The sequence below is a fragment of the Leptodactylus fuscus genome, chromosome 1, assembly GCF_031893055.1.
Source record: "Leptodactylus fuscus isolate aLepFus1 chromosome 1, aLepFus1.hap2, whole genome shotgun sequence".
Lineage (NCBI taxonomy): Eukaryota > Metazoa > Chordata > Amphibia > Anura > Leptodactylidae > Leptodactylus > Leptodactylus fuscus.
In genome coordinates, this window is record NC_134265.1 from 142,179,452 (window position 1) to 142,202,256 (window position 22,805).

General features: G+C 38.0%; 1 protein-coding gene across 1 annotated transcript in view; it reads right to left on the minus strand.

The window, feature by feature from the left end:
- Window positions 1-22,805, minus strand: part of AOPEP (aminopeptidase O (putative)) — a 321,287-nt gene that overhangs the window by 18,655 nt on the left and 279,827 nt on the right. The window contains exon 14 of the mRNA XM_075277719.1: window positions 5,292-5,408. Coding sequence (XP_075133820.1) covers window positions 5,292-5,408 — 117 coding nt within the window. The remainder of the gene's footprint in view (window positions 1-5,291; window positions 5,409-22,805) is intronic.

A 22,805-nucleotide genomic window follows, 5' to 3' on the forward strand; every position in this document is an offset into this window, starting at 1 on the left:
CATCTAAATCTTTATCATTAAATCTGATTTTAAAACCTTCTAAGGAATAGATTTATTTTTTCATTATGTTGTGATGCATAAAAACATATTATTTAAAGATTGTGTACTTTATCTCATGACTGAAAGGGCTTAAGGAGGCATTATGTAGCAAAATAAGCAAATAAACATACAGATGTCTACATGTGTCATGTTTGGAGCACAGGCATTATTTATGAAATCAGTTAAGATCTAGTGTTTGGGGTGGATACCAGATAATCTCAGAGGCAATACTGCACAAGACTTCCTGCACAATCCATTCTTGCATCAACTCCTTTCCACACCAGGAAACTGCTGAAGGCCTCACAATGACTTGTACAAACTACATAAGTGATCTGTAAGTTTCCATCTGTCTATCACTCTACAACCTCAATATTCTACCTCTTTACCTTCATCCTACAGTACGCTGCCTAAGCACAATACTATGAGTAGCTTTTGTTATTTAATAATGTGTATTTCTGATATAGAGATTGCTACCTAATATTGGTTAGATGATAGAATAGTCCATTAACTATGCAGAGCTCACAATTTCTGAGTTCACATCGGAGTATGGTACTTATGGATGAAGTCAGGTATAAAATCAGTACATTCTTAACTAGACCAAAGCAAAGATCAATTCCAAAAGATCGTGCAATATGTCTGGCATTGCAGATACTGTACTTACAAGTTGTATTCAGGGCAAGATGGCAGCCCTCATAATCGTGTATAGAAAATAGAATAAAAAAATAAATCTGACATAAAAAATAGATTAGATAAACATGGCATATCTCACTATCTGGTTTCAAGAAATGACTAGAAAAAAGGCAACATATTCCTTTTAAGGGAAGCAATATTGTCTCAGACTTAATATGTAGCACACAGTGTTATCCTTCTAGAATAACAACATTAGTGTGCAGACTGAAAGAGCCATAATCAGATAAACTTATTAAAGAAGTCTATGCGAGCCGAGCAGCTGTGTCAGCTGGACCTCTCTGTGATCTTCATTTAGATTTCAAAACCATTATGTAGATACCATATTCACACACAACTCCATTGTGCACACAAGGTTTGTTCACTAGAATTGTGTTCTTGAACCTAAATTATTTCTTGAAAAGATACAGATATTGAATAGATCTAGGGAAAAATATACTGTAGAGTTATAGAGTATTATAAAAGTACAGTTAGTTATAGACCAGGACATAGACAGTGGAGGACCCCGTGGAAGAAATGTTTGTGGGCCCCACTTTGTTGGCAGTGAGCTGTCCCTTATAGCATTATAAGAAGACCTTCACTGTTATTCCAGTTATATCTACCAGTTATTGTAAACCATGGAAATCATTATCAAAGTCCTTTCTAGGTCATCTGGTAAACAGTAGAAAGTGCTGCTATTTTTATTAAGGCTGTGGCAGGTCCCTTCACCTACAGGGCACCTGCATGATGTGTCTGCTCCTGCAATAATTATTTGATCTATTCACAATACTTACATTTACAATATATTTGTGTGTGAGTCAATAATCTGGTTGTCTCTATTAACAAAATTATTGTTTTTCTAATCTACATCTATTTGCATATGGCCAGGTTAAATATGTTTTCCTATCACAATTCATCCCCAATCATATAGATAGGGACTCCAACTGTTGGAACCCGCACTGATCTGATGAATGAGGGAGTTTTGCTTCCCATTCTGAATGAATCAGTGGTGGGCAGACCCCCCTTCCCCCCACCATATTACCAGTGCGGGTTCCTAATGGTTAGCCCCCCACCAGTCTCCATCTTATTACCTATCCTGTTCTAGGAGCTCTTAATCACACGTACATTTTTGGCCAGACCTTTTACACAGTTGTCATAGAACAAGCATATGTACAGTACGTGTTTGGGAGTGTGCAGGTATTTTCAAAGAACAGGCATATTGAAATCCTGGTTGGCCTACCATTGTTCCTGTGGCATCTGCTATAAGGAAAGTTAGTCAGCTGGTTAAGTGTTAAACTGAATTGTTTAGCATTCTTATGATCAAAACAGACTTCAGAATGTCAGCAAATCTGTCATCTGCCAATTATATGCAGAAACATACAGCATATCATGCATATGGCCAGCTTAAATGTTGCCCAGACCTACTGCATAAATATACATTATTACATACAAGCACTTTAGCAGTGATACAAAAGTGGTGAAGCTCACTGCACTGTTTCAAGCTGTTAAAATAGAACTTGCAATATCAGTCCAATCTGAGTGTTACAGACAGTACTTTAAAATGGACTGGGGGCATGGATGGGCTCATATTGGTAGACTAAAAGACCTGTCAATTATATTTGTTGCACAGAGCTAACAATGTTATCTCCACCTTAGAGAAGTCTATGGAGTCCTTGATATCCCCTTGACTGATAAGATGAGAGTGGACGATATGGACTTAGTAAAGGTCATAGTATCCTATTCTTTGGGGGAGCGCACATACTTTATTGACAGTCGAGACTGATCTTTTCTCGTCTGTGTCTGGGATTGTTTTTTGTGTAGGTAATGAAACACGGTGACTTGTAAGTCTTACTTCACTGGCCTGACACACCAGAATGAGATCTGTCCTGCTTTATTCGCTCTTCTCCCTGTTATAGAACTGACATTTCACTGGTATTCAGCTAGGATGAAAATACATTCTAATTACTATATATAGTGAAAGTATGTTTGCATACTAATTAAAAATAACAGTCTGGCAACTGTAAATGTGCATAAACAATGTCAAAACGGCTGGAATAAAAGGAGACAAATCTCTATTGCCCTATAAGGATATTTAGTGCTCAGTTCTTAACTCTACCATATTTGTTCTTTCACCCTTTTTAAGTATCAGAGGATATGAAAAGTCATCAAAAAGAAAAGCTCCTGCGGAAAGGGAGTGAAAATACCTAGTTACGTAAATAAACACATTCCTACATGTCTACATCAGCAGACTATTACAATAGCGTTGTATGCAGTACAAGGCTGACAAGGAGGTTCTTACACAGTGCTTAAGAGCCATTACAGAGTCACCCTTTAGAAACTGGGAGGATATGTTATATATAGGAGGACTCAAACTATTAATTGTTTGAGTAGTAAGTGCATGAAGCAAGGCTTCACCTATATAGCTGGAATGGACCAAATGACACAGAAGAGATTTCACATGATCGGTCGGCATAGCATCATAATCCTACAAAATCTATGTCCAGTCTATTTGGTTTCTTTAGCAATTCCATATGTTTGTTGCCAGAACTCTCCTCAGTGTTGATGGTGTCAATGAACTGTGTGAAATTCATTATCATGCAGTGATCTACAAGAATAACAGCGGGCTATTTGACCCGATGGACATTGCCTGCACCCAACATACAAGGAAAAGCTATGAACCCTCCAGCTGATAACTGACCTGGGTAAATGTGCCTGTGATCACCCCACAAATGAGAAAATGCTTTGCATCTTTATGTGGCACAAATATGCAGTGATATGCTGCCGCCAACAATAGAAGTGTAGTTTGCATCATCCTATATAAAAGATCAATCAGCATGTTGTAAGATGGATCAGTGCTAATTTTCCCTTGCATCAGCCCACGTGATAGGGCCTTAATACTCTAAATAAAAGAAGAAAGCAGCAATTCAAAAGGTGTCTGAACATGTAGACTACCTAATAAAACAACAGAGAATGGTAGAGAGTAATAAAAGATTGATCATCTTTTGCAGCTATTTACACAATCCCTATTTTGTTGTCAATGTAAAGGAAATGGCTATTGACACAGATAATGGATGTAGATTGCCCGAATCTGCTTATGTTGTCTGTGATTTCTAGATTTGATAGCTATTACTCAAGGTATTGTATACATATTAAAGTATACTAATGTACTGTATTTTTCCATCACAACACTATAACAAAAGCAGGAAAACTTGTAATGCGACAATAGAAAGATTTCTTATAAAACTGCAGATCCTTATTGCCCCAAATATCTTTCCAGCTACATTGGCTGCAGGACTACAAGAAAATAGCCACATGTTCGAAACAGAACTCAAGACAGTCCTGAACTCACTGCCTGAGAATATCTGAAAATTCCAAAGCAGTTACTCGAAATTCTCTCCTTGCCTTATTTGTTCTTCATACTCAGTCCAGTTTCTTAACTCCTGCTTCTCCTTCTACACTGCCTACTGTAGTTCTTTCTGGTATTTTAGACTGCGACTCTTTCCAATAGGGCCTATTACATCGCCTGATTGAGCAAGTTATTGAGGAAAAGCCTTTACTGGAGCCCTTGTTTTCACAGTTCCCTGTGAAATGTTGCTGCCGATATGAACAAATGCTAGTTGATCAGCTGATATAATCTATTATGCAGTATAAAAGATTTAAGGGCTATCGCCAGAACATCCCCCTGTATACAAACCAACATACTGCTGAATAATCGATGAAACTGTATAGGGGAGTCCAAACCCACTTATACACCCACATGAGGTCCACCACTAGCAGCTCTAACCCTATCAATAACAACCCCTGCTCTATAATATTATACAACTCATTTTACTTTCTTTAATCCCTCTGTTTATACCTATTTGTCAATTTTATGGAATCGTGAAGTTCAAATATACCAATGAGCTAGCGGAAGATGGAAATGGTTATTAATAGTAATTATTAATAGGAAGAATGACAATTATTCTATAGCATAGATCATGTGAAACTATACATACCTAAAATGCCCTGAAGCCTTTAATCTTTTTCATAGGTCTTTACCAATATATGGCGATTAGGCCTCAGTAGAATGCACAATTAATATTACATATGGCATGTGAGGTTTCAGTTATTTATATCAACAAAATTTTACCAACTAGTAATATGAAGGCATTTATTTATGATACAATCCATTTTTAGTGATAACGTCTGATTTTCACCCTTTGTTATATAATTAATGCTATTTTAGAAAATATTCTGTACCCAATTTTTCAAAGTTATTTCAACTTTGAATCACTTGGTGGTTGCTAATGACATGTCTCAATAACTAGACAAATTCTTAACAAATTACAAATAATTTCATTTTTACATACAGTAACAATACAGATAGATACTTGTAATAAATTATGTAGACACGTTTGCTAACAATTGTCCACTGCTATTTCTACCTTAAGGATATATTAAGAAACAGCTGAATATGACGGACCTTCTGAAATATATACCTATAGCTTGTGACTCATTTCACTGTAGATTTGACGCTGTGGACAAGGACTAAATAAAAATTGGGGTTTTGTACATCCAGAAGGCGATATTAGTCAGTTGGTTCTCACCTCTGCATCTTGATCCTGCAAGCTGTATGTCTTCTTCAAGCATTGCAGTGTCTTTACACATAATGTATTCTCCTCCAACAGCAAATCCAAAAGCAAAACCAGTTGATCAGGAACAATCTGTGAACAAATAAAAGAGGTTACTGCACTAGCTGGTAAAAGCAGCGTAACCATTCATATTCTACTATTCCATTGAAAGTCTGTATACTGTAAAACAAATCAATCACATACATTGAAAGAGACTCGGAACAACACCAACCCATAGTATAATCCATCATACAATAAAAATCACTCATCACTGCTATCAAAAGCAGCGCTGTCTGTTCTATTGAACATATGCGATTAAAAACTGGTATTATACGGTGGCCAATGTTCTGGATGTGTAATGCAGAGGCTCTGGATTCAGGGAAAGAAGTGGAAAGTGAGAAAAATGTCTAGGTCATAACCCAAACATACACTGCTCAGCGTCTTGTCACTTGTTTCCAGAATTGAAGTGACTAGGCCTTGTAATTCAAGGTGAAGAGTGTCTGCAAGTCTTCAGCCTAGAAAAGACAGCTCGCTGTAAACAAGTATGCTATACCATAAGATAAACATATAGATCAAATAAAGATATTTTTCTAAGTATTCATTTAAATAATTTTCAGATTTTTCCATTCATGCTCGTCTCACCTAGGATGAACTAAAAAAAAAACAAAAAAAACACCAGACTTTTCGTGCATATAGAGCATCCGTTTTATGTCAGAATTTTACAGAACCCAGAGATATGTTTCTACAAGGAAGACTTTGAAATGTTACACTGAGGAAATGCCTCACAAACAGAGAGAAAGGGAGCGGTAGATACAAGTACACAATTGTTTTACACATGAGAAGATCCCATCCTCAGTTTCCCATAAATACGCATTTCTTTCCAATGGTCTTATTTTATCCATTACAGGTCTGACGGCTTCATGTCACACTCTCCTCTTGTAAATCTCTGCCAAATGTATGTTCTATCATTGTGAAGGCCAGGTGTTAGAGCCCAATATAAATTACCTAGTTGCAGACAGCCTATGACAGCTCGAACTTTCGTAACAACAATGGCTGCCCTCAGGCTTCCATAATCTTATCTTACCGCCACAACTGACTTTTAAATTATATACCATTTACATCATACTGTAAGAGTTTCAGTTTCTAAAACCATTGTTAAGATTCTGCCCTCTAGGAACAACTCCCTTTTTATTCCATACAACGTAGGTTTAAGATATCAAGAAGAAAAGTTACTGATATCGTTCAGGCCAGATGTGCCCGGCGTATCTGAAGGAGATCAGATATCTACAGTCTAATCTGAGCACCATCACACACAAAAACACAATGTACTGCAAGTGCTACAATTCTTGTTTCACATACGACGTGCTGCCATTTTATCTTACAGAGGATATCATTTTAAGGACTGAAACATGCAAAAGAATGTCAAAATCTAAAAGGAAAACGTTTATTACTTTGCTATTGATAACATCTCTAAAGATACTTGAGACTATAGGCTATATTTTTATGATTTTTCCTCTCACGGATGAAAGATGAGGTGTGCATGCAAGATTATTCTGAAGAAATGTATTTATTGTGATCTGACTAAGTCTCTTTTCTGCACTGGCAATGTATTTCTAAAACTGGATATAACTCATAAGAAAAGAATACTGCAAAGTATGTATTATTTTCCAATAAATTCAATCAAGTATACATAACATGCAAAAAATTACAGAATGAAGAAATTGTCAAATCTGGGGACATAAAAAGTGAAGCCAAATATAATCAGAACTTGGAATATTCTAATCATATTTAAAAGCTATAAATTTAATAATAACTGATGAGTATCATCCGGTTTTATACAAATTTACTCCACTGTTTTTGTTATAGGTCGGCTTTATAGTGCTACAGTCGTACAGGCTTTACAGTAACAAGAAGAAAAAAAAAGTTTTAAATAATATGGAAATAAATTATAATCCAAAGTATTGTTAATAGAAATGAATGGTTCACATTATCATACTCCATTTATTTATTTTTATTAAATATTAACCACAATGAGGATGACGTTCAAACCTCCCCAAGACGTGACTTATCAAGTGCTCTAATACATACACATTATTAGTAAAGTAATCAGAAGTGTAAAGATGATCTCCCATATTACAGAAAAATACGTCAGCAGCTCACCACACCAATATTTCTTCTGTATTAAATTGGAATCAAGTAACTTTAATAGAGAATATCTACCTGTTGCACAACATAAACTTAAAACAAAGATACCAATGCGCTATAACTATAGTCTTACACGGTGAGATATATATATATATATATATATATATATATATATATATATGCTCTATCAAAACATAAATCTAAATTTTTTTTAAAAAAATTCTCTAACTTTTGAAAATACGTAATATTTGGCTTGATCTTTTAGCGTGTAAATGTGTGACGTTATCAGGCGGGAAATTAAACCTAGCAATTGTGAAGAGAATTGAAACAATATGAAAGTTAAAGAAGAAACCTCCCTGTATTATACAAGAAGAAAAAAAACCTGTGGCTGCCGGACACGGCCCATCTGTCTCACAGCATAAAAAAAAAGCAAGACCACCCACAAGTCCCAGGCATGATCTGTCAATCCATACATTACAGCAGGACAATTAATAGCAGGTTCTAGGTCTGCACTAGAGACAGTTGAATACTGACCTTTCCACAGGCATGAAATGTGACATAATTCTGCACTTGAACATCCCCAGCTCCAACCCAGGAGTGGAGATCATACACATCGCACTACAGCTGGCATGCTGAATATCCCATTTGGTTCAGGCTGCACTTCAATGAGGGTATTGAAATCCTCCTCTGAGAGAAAATGTGCTATGGACTAATGCAGCGAGCGATTGATAGTGGCGTGTTTTCTATTATTACTCCATTATCACGCTGGGATCTGTGCCTAAATGAGGCATACTTCCTCCCTGATGCCATTTCCTTTTATCCTGCCTGTAGTCTAAAAGCGGATCAATGGGAGTAATACATATGATGTCACTTCAATTTACAGACACTGCCTCCCTCTTTCTCATAGTTCAGATAGATCAATTCTTCCCAAAAATGGTTAAGAAATGCTTACGGATCTGCTTCTACCAGAAAAGGGTTCTCTGCTATATTTATCCAAGTTACTACAGCGAAAACTGTTTATACTGAATTAAAGGAAGAAAAACGAACATGAAAAGTAGCACGAAACAATGACAGCATAACAATCGCATAAAACAACTAACACACATCTTAACCATTTGTATACCATAAATAGACTATATGCAACTATGTAGACCATGCATAACCCTGCAAGAGATATATATATATATATATATATATATATATATATATATATATATATATATATACACACACACACACACCAACAGTAACCTCTGCCATTTTGATGTTTTTATACACAAACCAAGCCCTCCATTAGCGCTAAGTGAAAGATACAGAACATGAATGATTCACAGCCTACTTTTCCAGTGGGGTTGATGTGAGTTTTTTTATGAATAATCTCTCACTTTGACTACGTCACACTACAGAAAAGTATCACATTTGCTGCAGAAATGTTTTCAACTGAAAATCAGGTCCATTCATGTGAATGTGGTTGTTTCTGTGGTATGGATTTCTGCAATCTTCATTAAGATGTGTGGGACAGTTGCAGAATTTTTACAATAAACTTGCCACATATGAACATACACAAAATGCCGCAGTATGAAAAAAAATATAGAGTATACAACTACAAATAAGATATATTTTTAATATATACATCATTTAATATAATAATTTTTGTGATATACAATATGTAACAAGATATAAAATCTTATATTTAACATACAATATGTCCAAGAAAGGTTTTTCGTACATAGTGGAAAACTAATTACTACATAAATTCATTACAAACACCTCCCATATGTCCCCGCATAGTCCAAGCAGGAACCCTAACCCTACAGTTCTCATATCAAAGTAAGTCTTAGTAAAACTTATATTAGGGACATATAATATACACACATGTGCCATATGTGTATTTTCCTATTTTCATTCTTTTTCTGAAAATAAAATATAATATTAAATAATAAAAAATTATTTGAATAGACCGATGCGTAAACAATTTTAGTAACAAACGAAATCCACTAGAAGCCCCAAAATACCCTAGTCACAGAGCAGTGTAACATTTTGTCTATATGAACATGATAACAACTTGATAATTTTGATAAAGATATTTCATTCATGTTCACTGCATATTGCCATGGTCATGTTATACAGCACATCTTCTGAATATTTGTTTTCTGCTATGGAATTTGGCCCATCACCTAAGAATTGCAACACGAATCTAAAAGGTATAACATCACTTTGGGAAAATATAGTTTATTAGAAAATTTGCTATAATGGAGACCCATGTATACACTGTAGAAAAAACTACACTATGATGGTACCCATGCAAGTTACAAATAGCTAAACTTTATTTTAGGTTTCCTACCCTTTAACAAGGGGGAAAAATATCACACAAAAAGCACCGCGCCTATAAATCACTTAAATACAGTATACTTTGCAGTAGTATGACATTTGCTATCTATTACACCTATTATTCAGTGCTTCTGTTTTGTACTTGTACATTTCTTTGTCCTACCATTTCTACAGTACTCCATACTAGAAAGACTAATGAAGCTTCAAGATGTTCTGTATAGACACAAGTGGACCATCATTCCGGTCGCATGCGAGTACGGTCCCAAACACTGCCTTCGCGAAATAATGAGTTTTGAAAAATACGTTTATTCCATGTAAAAGTTATAATAGAATGTTTAGAAGCAGAACCCAGGGCATGACGATGAAGGTTCTTGTAGTTTGGTTACAAGTGCAGATAAAAGGCTATACAGCAAATACTACTAATGGTCCATTCTACAACAAAACCGTCTGAAGATGAGCTGCCTTGTAATGCCCATGTAATGCAAGAGTTGAATATTATACATATTAGTATTAAATGATTTCCAAACGATAAATGAAAAAAAAAATTGTCTTAATATTTTCCAGTTTCGCATTTGAAAATTGTTTGGGGTGTATTCCAGGACAAGGGACGTCTGGATGAAGACAAGTAAAAGCTGCAGTTTCTGGGTAGTGTCTGGGTTGGAATGTTAAGTACACAGTATCCCTTAGGCAGGCACCAAATTTCATTTTATGGTTCGCTGACTTCAAAGTTAAACCTTTCTACAAATACTCATTAATCTCAATCTTATACTATCATTGTGATTTACAAATATATAAAGAATAAGCCGTCTTCATGGACAAATCAAGCTAGCCTCGGCCTGCCTGTACATGGATTCAAGTGGGCATTCATGCAAGCCAAAGAGCATCACCTACAATTATTGCTGTCTAGATTTTTTGTGTGCAATTTAACTTGCTGAATGATATTACAGTCTTTTATTCAACATCTCAGCAATCAAATTGCAAGAATATATAAATATTTTTTTTTTTTTTTTGGGGGGGGGGGGGCTGGAGGGTTATCACAAACACACATAAAATCTTGGCAAACACAAAATCTTTCCTGAAAAAAAAATAAGAAAAATATTAAGTAATAATACTAAGAAATATAATGATATGTTAATATGTACTATTTCAGTCACTTACACATAAGGGCAAAAGGGGGCGGATTTTGACGCCAAATCCACCTCGAAATCCGCTCCCTCACAATAGAGGTCTATGTAGACCACTAGCGTCTTTTTTAAGCAAGCTGCCCTTTCATCAGGCGGATTCTGCGGCTGATTCACCCCCGGCATCTGTCTAGCGACAGCACCGTCCAGACTAGGCCCATTTATTTGGGCCTACTCTGTAGCGGGAAGCCACGACACCCGCGGCGGGTGCATTTTGGTCTTATTCTGACATGGCTTCCCGTGTCAAAATCAGGACCAAAATATGCAGTCCCTAGTCCCATGTGAACTAGCCCTAAGATTGAATGCCATAGTAAAGCTGGACTCACACTTACTTTGGAGTTTCTGCAGGTATCCACATATAACTGCTTTTTGAGTGAACAGGGTTCTCTATTGGGTTCCAATGTTGATCCAAAGGACAAAAATCCAAAAGCTAGTGTGAACTTAGTGTATACTTTGCCAACAGAAAGGAACAATGTGTGTGTCCAAAGGTATCATAGGGTCAATACACCAAGGCTGTATATTGGGTGTGGATCATGGTTAAGGTCATATCATGTTAAGACTAGCCCAGAAAATATTTTCCATTTGTTTACAACTGTGCTAACCACAAACATGGACAGGGTCATGCTTAAAAGCTTCTATTCAGCCAGTGTTAAAAGTAAGTTGCCTTTATTCTGCTTGTAGTAACAGTTTGCACTTGTAGACTGGTAGCGGTTGTACAGATATCCTTTACAGATGCCAGTCAAATCACAAAAGGCTTTGTTCTACAGGCTAGACTTATTATGTGGCAGTAAGCTAAGACCATTGTAGGCCAAGAAAGCTGCAGCAGGCCTACAGGCTACGTGGCCCTGTATAGCACCTGTAAGGAAAGCATAAGGAGGCATATGTCTTTCTATCTTCATCTTGCTGTCATAAAAATACAATGTTAGTTTGTAGTAAATAATTTGAAAACAAAAAACCCACTCCTGGAAGTCATGTCAGCGCTATCATATGAAGTGTTTTTGGAATATGGCCATTATAACCTTTCAATAGTTAAGAGCTATTCTGTTCTACTCCTCCATACATATGCACACTTGGCTTAACTGACCATGCTTGTGTTCTCTGTATGCAGAGGGGAATAAGATACTTCTAGACATGTCAAGCTTATTTATCTTGAGAAAAATAGGTTTGAGCAAGTTGAACTCTAACTAGCTAACCCATCTTTTTTCTAATATCTGCAACCATCAAGGGAGAGTCAGGACACTGCCATCCACATTAGATGATGAACTCTTATTCATTTCATATATGTTCACCTTTAGGTCATTTGCTGTATCTTATTACAAATAACCAGACATTTGGTTCATGTGTTACTAGTAAAAGTTCTGAAGGTTTATTATTAACTATTTGTTATTCAAATCCATTCATGCATTTGTATATTAGCAGAATGCCATTTTTATTAATGTTGTGACATTGCTTACTCTTTGATCTACATGCACTATGTTTCTTCGTATGTGTATACATCAGTTAGATGATGCGTATGTCTATTGATATATTCTTTGTTCACCTTTATTTGGCACAGATGTAAAAAGTTGCACAGTATAATTTATTCATTCAGTTCATTCCCTGCCCATAATGGAGCTTGCAATTTTCTTACCACAAACACTCAGTTTCATCGGAACCTGCTATCACAGAATACAACAAAAAAAAATAACATTTCTATTAGATGTCCATGTTCACAATAAATGGCTATCCTCTCTCTATAACTTGTAAGCCAGTTTTATACATTTATGCATGACAGAATGTAAGTATATAGTCTGAAATAATAATTTACAAAATGCATAAAAACATATAAAAATACGAGGTACTAATGTCCCTTGAACGTAGGTACAAGTTACAGGACAAGGAAGAGCCTGTTCTTTTGTGAGGAATAGTGTAATGCTGTGGGAAACACTTCAGTCGTCATGCAGACAAACTAAACATTACAATATTTGTTAATCCTATCTTTCGACAATACAGCATTCTTTGCGTTACGTTATGTGTGTGGTCTACAAAGAACATCCAATCCGGGAACAGGTATTAGGGGCTGTTCCTGCAGGTGAAGAAGCTTAAACCACATATAGTCACAATAGTTTCTACCGTTTCAAGTGCCATCTATGATGGAAGCCTGTAAGACTATCCATGGCCGTGAGAGTTATTGAGTACACTGAGTGCTTGCTCTATATTCATTTAGTGCGCTCACATAATACGAGCAACTGTTGGTTAGTCCACAACACTGGAAACACTTTACTGTAGTTTATATTACAATGCACACCTGGAGGCATTTTTAAAGTTAGTTTTTCTGAAGTCTGTGGTGTTGTAATATGAATTAAATTGATCAAATGTCACAGAACCACGAATGGTCTGAGATTTTCTATGGTCTGGGACTTGTCAGGAACCCAGCTATGATTTTCTTATTGTAGCTGGGTTATCAGGCAGGGACACTACATGTGTCAGAAGATATCCCGGCCACAATAAGGAAATCATGGCTGATTTTCTGACCTTAGGAAGGTCCTGTATTCATGATTGTATCCACTGGCAACCGATCAAGACAACTTGTGGCCACAAGATTTTTAGAGAAAAATCTCTGCAAAATGTTTACTTATGTTTGAAAAAAATGTTTAACTTTTAATTACCTACAAATTTAAAACTAGTTATGTACATGGGAATACCCCTTTAAGGCAGATCAGTCTAATGGGCAACAACATATACCAAGGGACTTCATTGACTATAGGAGGGTCTGTCTGGTATCCATTGCTACTATTATTTTTATTACTTGTATAGTGCCAACATATTCCGCAGCGCATAACAGACATTATCAGTCACTGTCCCATATAGGGCTCGCAATCTATCTGTATGTTTTTGAAGTGTGGGAGGAAACAGGAGCACAAATTCCTTGGAGATGTTGTCCTTGGTCAGGTTTGAACCTAGGACTCCAGCACGGCAAGGCCACTACACTAACCAATGAGCCATAGCCCTACCCCTTTTTCCATGATTTCCTGGACAAAAGAAGTTGTGGTTGTAGGACTTGGGGAGCAATTCAGATGAACTCTACCAAAAGGTCCAGATGGTGCCTAATATTAACGTATTTTAAGCCACCATTTACCGGATACCCGGGATAAATTAAAGAACTTCCATGGACTACGATTACAGCATCCTTTTATTGATATTAAATCATTACTCTATACTGAATATATATATATATATATATATATATATATATATATATATATTTTTATTTAACCAATATTCAAATGAATTATAGATTCAGAACATTAATAAAGGCTATATTATAAATCCGAGCAAATTAACATAACAGTGTAGTGTTAAGGTCAGAGGTCTGGTCTTGAATTATTCCCTTTTTTAAAATAAAGGATATTGGATTCTTCAGAATTTTGCATTTCATTCATTTTTTTTTGCATCCAGAGAAGTAGCACTGCTTGCAGATTAGAAAGTCTTGGCAGACTAAACAAGCATTTTTCTAATGCAATATATTTGATGTTATTACTATATTGGGCTAAACCCATGTGTACAATAATGAGTTTTTTTTCCAGATTCTCTATTTATCCAGCACATTACATGTTGTCTAGCTTACATGCTTTACAAGCTAGTATATTATTTCATACTACATTACTCAGCTTCATATGCTGTGCAAAATCTTTGGACCATTACTATGAAGAATTTAATATTATAAACTAATAACATACAACAATGTTCGAGTTATGAAAATATCAGTGTATAAGGCGTTGGCCATTACTGAGCGTTTATAGTAAACCTAGGTAGAACATATACAAGATTCACAACAGCAGAAAGGAAAAACAAAAGTCAGAAATCCAACTTCACAAAGGCTAACAAACTGTTCTATGAGCCTACACAAACTGAAGGAGTAATAAGTATGTCCCATGCACAGAAAACCTTTGTAACCTACAAGCTAGAAAGCAGAAGAGGTTAAAACACGATAGTGTTATCATTGACTATGGCCTTACAACAGATTAACAATTAACATTAAGTAAATGTGTGTCCCTTGCAGTATACGGTAGAATATATTTCAGTGCAGACATTAAAGTTACCTTATTCTGTAAAGAGACTGAAAATGCTCCTTAGATGTGGACAAGACTGGATTTCCTGCCTATGCATGTGTCCTCACCTGGTTCTACCTTTTACGTCGGCACAATATTGTGCGCTGCTGTCAGACCAGGTGTCCACTCCCTTTACATCAGACCAATGGCTTTATAGCTTTGAACCTGCCCCACCTTAACAAAAAGGAAAAAAAAAACCTTCACAGGTTTAAATTTTCCACCCTATAGTTCCCATTATTATAACAGTGTCTACAGACTTTGTTCTCTGAGCCATCAACTCTCACCATGTAATTACATTAATGAAAAGATTTCATTCCCGCGTTAACCCTTATACTCCCGAAAGCCGAAGCAGCAGCTCGCAGCATAGCAGTGATACAAGTAGAGAATAATATGCAGCTCCGATATAAAGTATTGCTATATCAGGACTTCTGTAACCTCAGAAGAATTTCTGCAACAAAGAATTAATGCTGCATCACATCAACACTGGCTAAAGCCTTAGTATATTTTGATTTTGAAGGCTATCCCCTTATATCCACAGGGGAAAAAACATGTTGTGTCCCTTAGATCCTTTGCCAAGTAGAAGCCTGCAGTTTATTAGGGACTATATAAGCTAATACCGTGACACAAAACTCCAGTTTATAATTACATGGCACCAAATACCTTATCAAAAAGGCAAAAAAAAAAAAAGTTGCTTTTCCTGTTTTTAAAATAATGATAACCAGAATACAGATGTACTGTACAACTTCATTGCTGGCTGAAATATACTGGAGAAAAAGCACCAGTGTAATATGTATTTTTCATTTAATGCTGATTTAATAAAAATGTAAGTATGGAGGACCACTGACAATGAAAATAGACATTGTGATTTTCTTTACGTTTCAAATGAATTGACACACCTAACCTAGTGAATACCCAAAGGAGGATCCATTAAAAAGCAATAACAGAGGTTAGAATTAGAGATGAGCGAACAGTGTTCTATCGAACTCATGTTCGATCGGATATTAGGCTGTTCGGCATGTTCGAATCGAATCGAACACCGCGTGGTAAAGTGCGCCATTACTCGATTCCCCTCCCACCTTCCCTGGCGCCTTTTTTGCTCCAATAACAGCGCTGGGTAGGTGGGACAGGAACTACGACACCGGTGACGTTGAAAAAAGTAGGCAAAACCCATTGGCTGCCGAAAACATGTGACCTCTAATTTAAAAGAACAGCGACGCCCAGCTTCGCGTCATTCTGAGCTTGCAATTCACCGAGGACGGAGGTTTCCGTCCAGCTAGCTAGGGCTTAGATTCTGGGTAGGCAGGGACAGGCTAGGATAGGAAGGAGAAGACAACCAACAGCTCTTGTAAGAGCTAAATTCCAGGGAGAAGCTTGTCAGTGTAACGTGGCACTGACGGGCTCAATCGCCGCAACCCAGCTTTCCCAGGATCCTGAATGGAATACACTGTCAGTGTATTCCCGTATACCCGATATATACCCCGATACCCGTTCCAACGGTGTGCCCCCCCACCTTCACCCCAGAAATACCCTGCAAGTCCCCTAGCAATAGAATTGGGGCTATATACACCCACAATTTTTACTACTGGTATACAGTGCCATTGTCTGACTGGGAATTCAAAGAATATATTGGGAATACAAATACCCTCATTTCTTGCTACTGCCATATAGTGCCAGTTTCTGACTGGTAATTCAAAGAATATATTGGGGTTACGTGCACCCACAATTTTTACTACTGGTATACAGTGCCATTGTCTGACTGGGAATTCAAAGAATATATTGGGAATACAAATACCCTCATTTCTTGCTACTGCCATATAGTGCCAGTGTCTGACTGGGAATTCAAAGAATATATTGGGGTTACGTGCACCCACAATTTTTACTACTGGTATACAGTGCCATTGTCTGACTGGGAATTCAAAGAGTATATTGGGAATACAAATACCCTCATTTCTTGCTACTGCCATATAGTGCCAGTTTCTGACTGGGAATTCAAAGAATATATTGGGGTTACGTGCACCCACAATTTTTACTACTGGTATACAGTGCCATTGTCTGACTGGGAATTCAAAGAATATATTGGGGTTATAAATACCCTCATTTCTTGCTACTGCCATATAGTGCCAGTTTCTGACTGGTAATTCAAAGAATATATTGGGGTTACGTGCACCCACAATTTTTACTACTGGTATACAGTGCCATTGTCTGACTGGGAATTCAAAGAGTATATTGGGAATACAAATACCCTCATTTCTTGCTACTGCCATATAGTGCCAGTTTCTGACTGGGAATTCAAAGAATATATTGGGGTTACGTGCACCCACAATTTTTACTACTGGTATACAGTGCCATTGTCTGACTGGGAATTCAAAGAATATATTGGGGTTATAAATACCCTCATTTCTTGCTACTGCCATATAGTGCCAGTTTCTGACTGGTAATTCAAAGAATATATTGGGGTTACGTGCACCCACAATTTTTACTACTGGTATACAGTGCCATTGTCTGACTGGGAATTCAAAGAATATATTGGGGTTATAAATACCCTCATTTCTTGCTACTGCCATATAGTGCCAGTTTCTGACTGGTAATTCAAAGAATATATTGGGGTTACGTGCACCCACAATTTTTACTACTGGTATACAGTGCCATTGTCTGACTGGGAATTCAAAGAGTATATTGGGAATACAAATACCCTCATTTCTTGCTACTGCCATATAGTGCCAGTTTCTGACTGGGAATTCAAAGAATATATTGGGGTTACGTGCACCCACAATTTTTACTACTGGTATACAGTGCCATTGTCTGACTGGGAATTCAAAGAGTATATTGGGAATACAAATACCCTCATTTCTTGCTACTGCCATATAGTGCCAGTTTCTGACTGGGAATTCAAAGAATATATTGGGGTTACGTGCACCCACAATTTTTACTACTGGTATACAGTGCCATTGTCTGACTGGGAATTCAAAGAATATATTGGGGTTATAAATACCCTCATTTCTTGCTACTGCCATATAGTGCCAGTTTCTGACTGGTAATTCAAAGAATATATTGGGGTTACGTGCACCCACAATTTTTACTACTGGTATACAGTGCCATTGTCTGACTGGGAATTCAAAGAGTATATTGGGAATACAAATACCCTCATTTCTTGCTACTGCCATATAGTGCCAGTTTCTGACTGGGAATTCAAAGAATATATTGGGGTTACGTGCACCCACAATTTTTACTACTGGTATACAGTGCCATTGTCTGACTGGGAATTCAAAGAATATATTGGGGTTATAAATACCCTCATTTCTTGCTACTGCCATATAGTGCCAGTTTCTGACTGGTAATTCAAAGAATATATTGGGGTTACGTGCACCCACAATTTTTACTACTGGTATACAGTGCCATTGTCTGACTGGGAATTCAAAGAATATATTGGGGTTATAAATACCCTCATTTCTTGCTACTGCCATATAGTGCCAGTTTCTGACTGGTAATTCAAAGAATATATTGGGGTTACGTGCACCCACAATTTTTACTACTGGTATACAGTGCCATTGTCTGACTGGGAATTCAAAGAGTATATTGGGAATACAAATACCCTCATTTCTTGCTACTGCCATATAGTGCCAGTTTCTGACTGGGAATTCAAAGAATATATTGGGGTTACGTGCACCCACAATTTTTACTACTGGTATACAGTGCCATTGTCTGACTGGGAATTCAAAGAGTATATTGGGAATACAAATACCCTCATTTCTTGCTACTGCCATATAGTGCCAGTTTCTGACTGGGAATTCAAAGAATATATTGGGGTTACGTGCACCCACAATTTTTACTACTGGTATACAGTGCCATTGTCTGACTGGGAATTCAAAGAATATATTGGGGTTATAAATACCCTCATTTCTTGCTACTGCCATATAGTGCCAGTTTCTGACTGGTAATTCAAAGAATATATTGGGGTTACGTGCACCCACAATTTTTACTACTGGTATACAGTGCCATTGTCTGACTGGGAATTCAAAGAGTATATTGGGAATACAAATACCCTCATTTCTTGCTACTGCCATATAGTGCCAGTTTCTGACTGGGAATTCAAAGAATATATTGGGGTTACGTGCACCCACAATTTTTACTACTGGTATACAGTGCCATTGTCTGACTGGGAATTCAAAGAATATATTGGGGTTATAAATACCCTCATTTCTTGCTACTGCCATATAGTGCCAGTTTCTGACTGGGAATTCAAAGAATATATTGGGGTTACGTGCACCCACAATTTTTACTACTGGTATACAGTGCCATTGTCTGACTGGGAATTCAAAGAGTATATTGGGAATACAAATACCCTCATTTCTTGCTACTGCCATATAGTGCCAGTTTCTGACTGGGAATTCAAAGAATATATTGGGGTTACGTGCACCCACAATTTTTACTACTGGTATACAGTGCCATTGTCTGACTGGGAATTCAAAGAGTATATTGGGAATACAAATACCCTCATTTCTTGCTACTGCCATATAGTGCCAGTTTCTGACTGGGAATTCAAAGAATATATTGGGGTTACGTGCACCCACAATTTTTACTACTGGTATACAGTGCCATTGTCTGACTGGGAATTCAAAGAATATATTGGGGTTATAAATACCCTCATTTCTTGCTACTGCCATATAGTGCCAGTTTCTGACTGGTAATTCAAAGAATATATTGGGGTTACGTGCACCCACAATTTTTACTACTGGTATACAGTGCCATTGTCTGACTGGGAATTCAAAGAGTATATTGGGAATACAAATACCCTCATTTCTTGCTACTGCCATATAGTGCCAGTTTCTGACTGGGAATTCAAAGAATATATTGGGGTTACGTGCACCCACAATTTTTACTACTGGTATACAGTGCCATTGTCTGACTGGGAATTCAAAGAATATATTGGGGTTATAAATACCCTCATTTCTTGCTACTGCCATATAGTGCCAGTTTCTGACTGGTAATTCAAAGAATATATTGGGGTTACGTGCACCCACAATTTTTACTACTGGTATACAGTGCCATTGTCTGACTGGGAATTCAAAGAATATATTGGGGTTATAAATACCCTCATTTCTTGCTACTGCCATATAGTGCCAGTTTCTGACTGGTAATTCAAAGAATATATTGGGGTTACGTGCACCCACAATTTTTACTACTGGTATACAGTGCCATTGTCTGACTGGGAATTCAAAGAATATATTGGGGTTATAAATACCCTCATTTCTTGCTACTGCCATATAGTGCCAGTTTCTGACTGGTAATTCAAAGAATATATTGGGGTTACGTGCACCCACAATTTTTACTACTGGTATACAGTGCCATTGTCTGACTGGGAATTCAAAGAATATATTGGGAATACAAATACCCTCATTTCTTGCTACTGCCATATAGTGCCAGTGTCTGACTGGGAATTCAAAGAATATATTGGGGTTACGTGCACCCACAATTTTTACTACTGGTATACAGTGCCATTGTCTGACTGGGAATTCAAAGAGTATATTGGGAATACAAATACCCTCATTTCTTGCTACTGCCATATAGTGCCAGTTTCTGACTGGGAATTCAAAGAATATATTGGGGTTACGTGCACCCACAATTTTTACTACTGGTATACAGTGCCATTGTCTGACTGGGAATTCAAAGAATATATTGGGGTTATAAATACCCTCATTTCTTGCTACTGCCATATAGTGCCAGTTTCTGACTGGTAATTCAAAGAATATATTGGGGTTACGTGCACCCACAATTTTTACTACTGGTATACAGTGCCATTGTCTGACTGGGAATTCAAAGAATATATTGGGAATACAAATACCCTCATTTCTTGCTACTGCCATATAGTGCCAGTGTCTGACTGGGAATTCAAAGAATATATTGGGGTTACGTGCACCCACAATTTTTACTACTGGTATACAGTGCCATTGTCTGACTGGGAATTCAAAGAGTATATTGGGAATACAAATACCCTCATTTCTTGCTACTGCCATATAGTGCCAGTTTCTGACTGGGAATTCAAAGAATATATTGGGGTTACGTGCACCCACAATTTTTACTACTGGTATACAGTGCCATTGTCTGACTGGGAATTCAAAGAATATATTGGGGTTATAAATACCCTCATTTCTTGCTACTGCCATATAGTGCCAGTTTCTGACTGGTAATTCAAAGAATATATTGGGGTTACGTGCACCCACAATTTTTACTACTGGTATACAGTGCCATTGTCTGACTGGGAATTCAAAGAGTATATTGGGAATACAAATACCCTCATTTCTTGCTACTGCCATATAGTGCCAGTTTCTGACTGGGAATTCAAAGAATATATTGGGGTTACGTGCACCCACAATTTTTACTACTGGTATACAGTGCCATTGTCTGACTGGGAATTCAAAGAGTATATTGGGAATACAAATACCCTCATTTCTTGCTACTGCCATATAGTGCCAGTTTCTGACTGGGAATTCAAAGAATATATTGGGGTTACGTGCACCCACAATTTTTACTACTGGTATACAGTGCCAATTTCTAACTAGGAATTCAAAATGCGCAAGGCTCCCGGAAAGGGACGTGGACGAGGCCGTGGGCGAGGTCGGGGGAATGGTTCTGGGGAGCAAGGTAGCAGTGAAGCCACAGGGCGTCCCGTGCCTACTCCTGTGGGGCAGCAAGCATTGCGCCACTCCACAGTGCCAGGGTTGCTTGCCACATTAACTAAACTGCAGGGTACAAACCTTAGTAGGCCCGAGAACCAGGAACAGGTCTTGCAATGGCTGTCAGAGAACGCTTACAGCACATTGTCCAGCAGCCAGTCAGACTCTGCCTCCTCTCCTCCTATTACCCAACAGTCTTGTCTTCCTTCCTCCCAAAATTCCGAAGCTTTACAGAACAATAACCCAAACTGTCCCTGCTCCCCAGAGCTGTTCTCCGCTCCTTTCATTGTCCCTCAACCTGCCTCTCCACGTCACGATTCCACGAACCTAACAGAGGAGCATCTGTATCCAGATGCTCAAACACTAGAGTCTCCTCCATCTCCGTTCGATTTGGTGGTGGATGACCAGCAACCCACCCTCATCGACGATGATGTGACGCAGTTGCCGTCAGGGCATCCAGTTGACCGGCGCATTGTGCGGGAGGAGGAGATGAGACAGGAGTTGGAAGAGGAAGTGGTGGATGATGAGGACACTGACCCGACCTGGACAGGGGGGATGTCAAGCGGGGAAAGTAGTGTGGATGTTGAGGCAGGTGCAGCACCAAAAAGGGTAGCTAGAGGCAGAGGCAGAGGTCAGCAGCTTAGGCGAAGCCAGGCCACACCCGGAATCTCCCAAGATGTTCCAGTTCGTACCCAGCCCCGAAAAACTCCCACCTCGAGGGCACGTTTCTCGAAGGTGTGGAGTTTTTTCAAGGAATGCGCCGAGGACAGATATAGTGTTGTCTGCACAATTTGCCTCTCGAAATTGATTAGGGGCTCTGAGAAGAGCAACCTGTCCACCACTTCAATGCGCCGTCATTTGGAATCCAAGCACTGGAATCAGTGGCAGGCAGCAACGGCAGGACAAAGGCCGACTGCCGTTCACGCCACTGCCACTGCCTCTGCCTCTGCCACTGCCACTGCTGACTGTGCTGGCGATGCACTCCAGAGGACGAGCCAGGACACCACTTCATCTGCCTCCGCCACTTTGTTGACTTCTACCTCATCCTCCCCTGGTCCTGTCTTATCT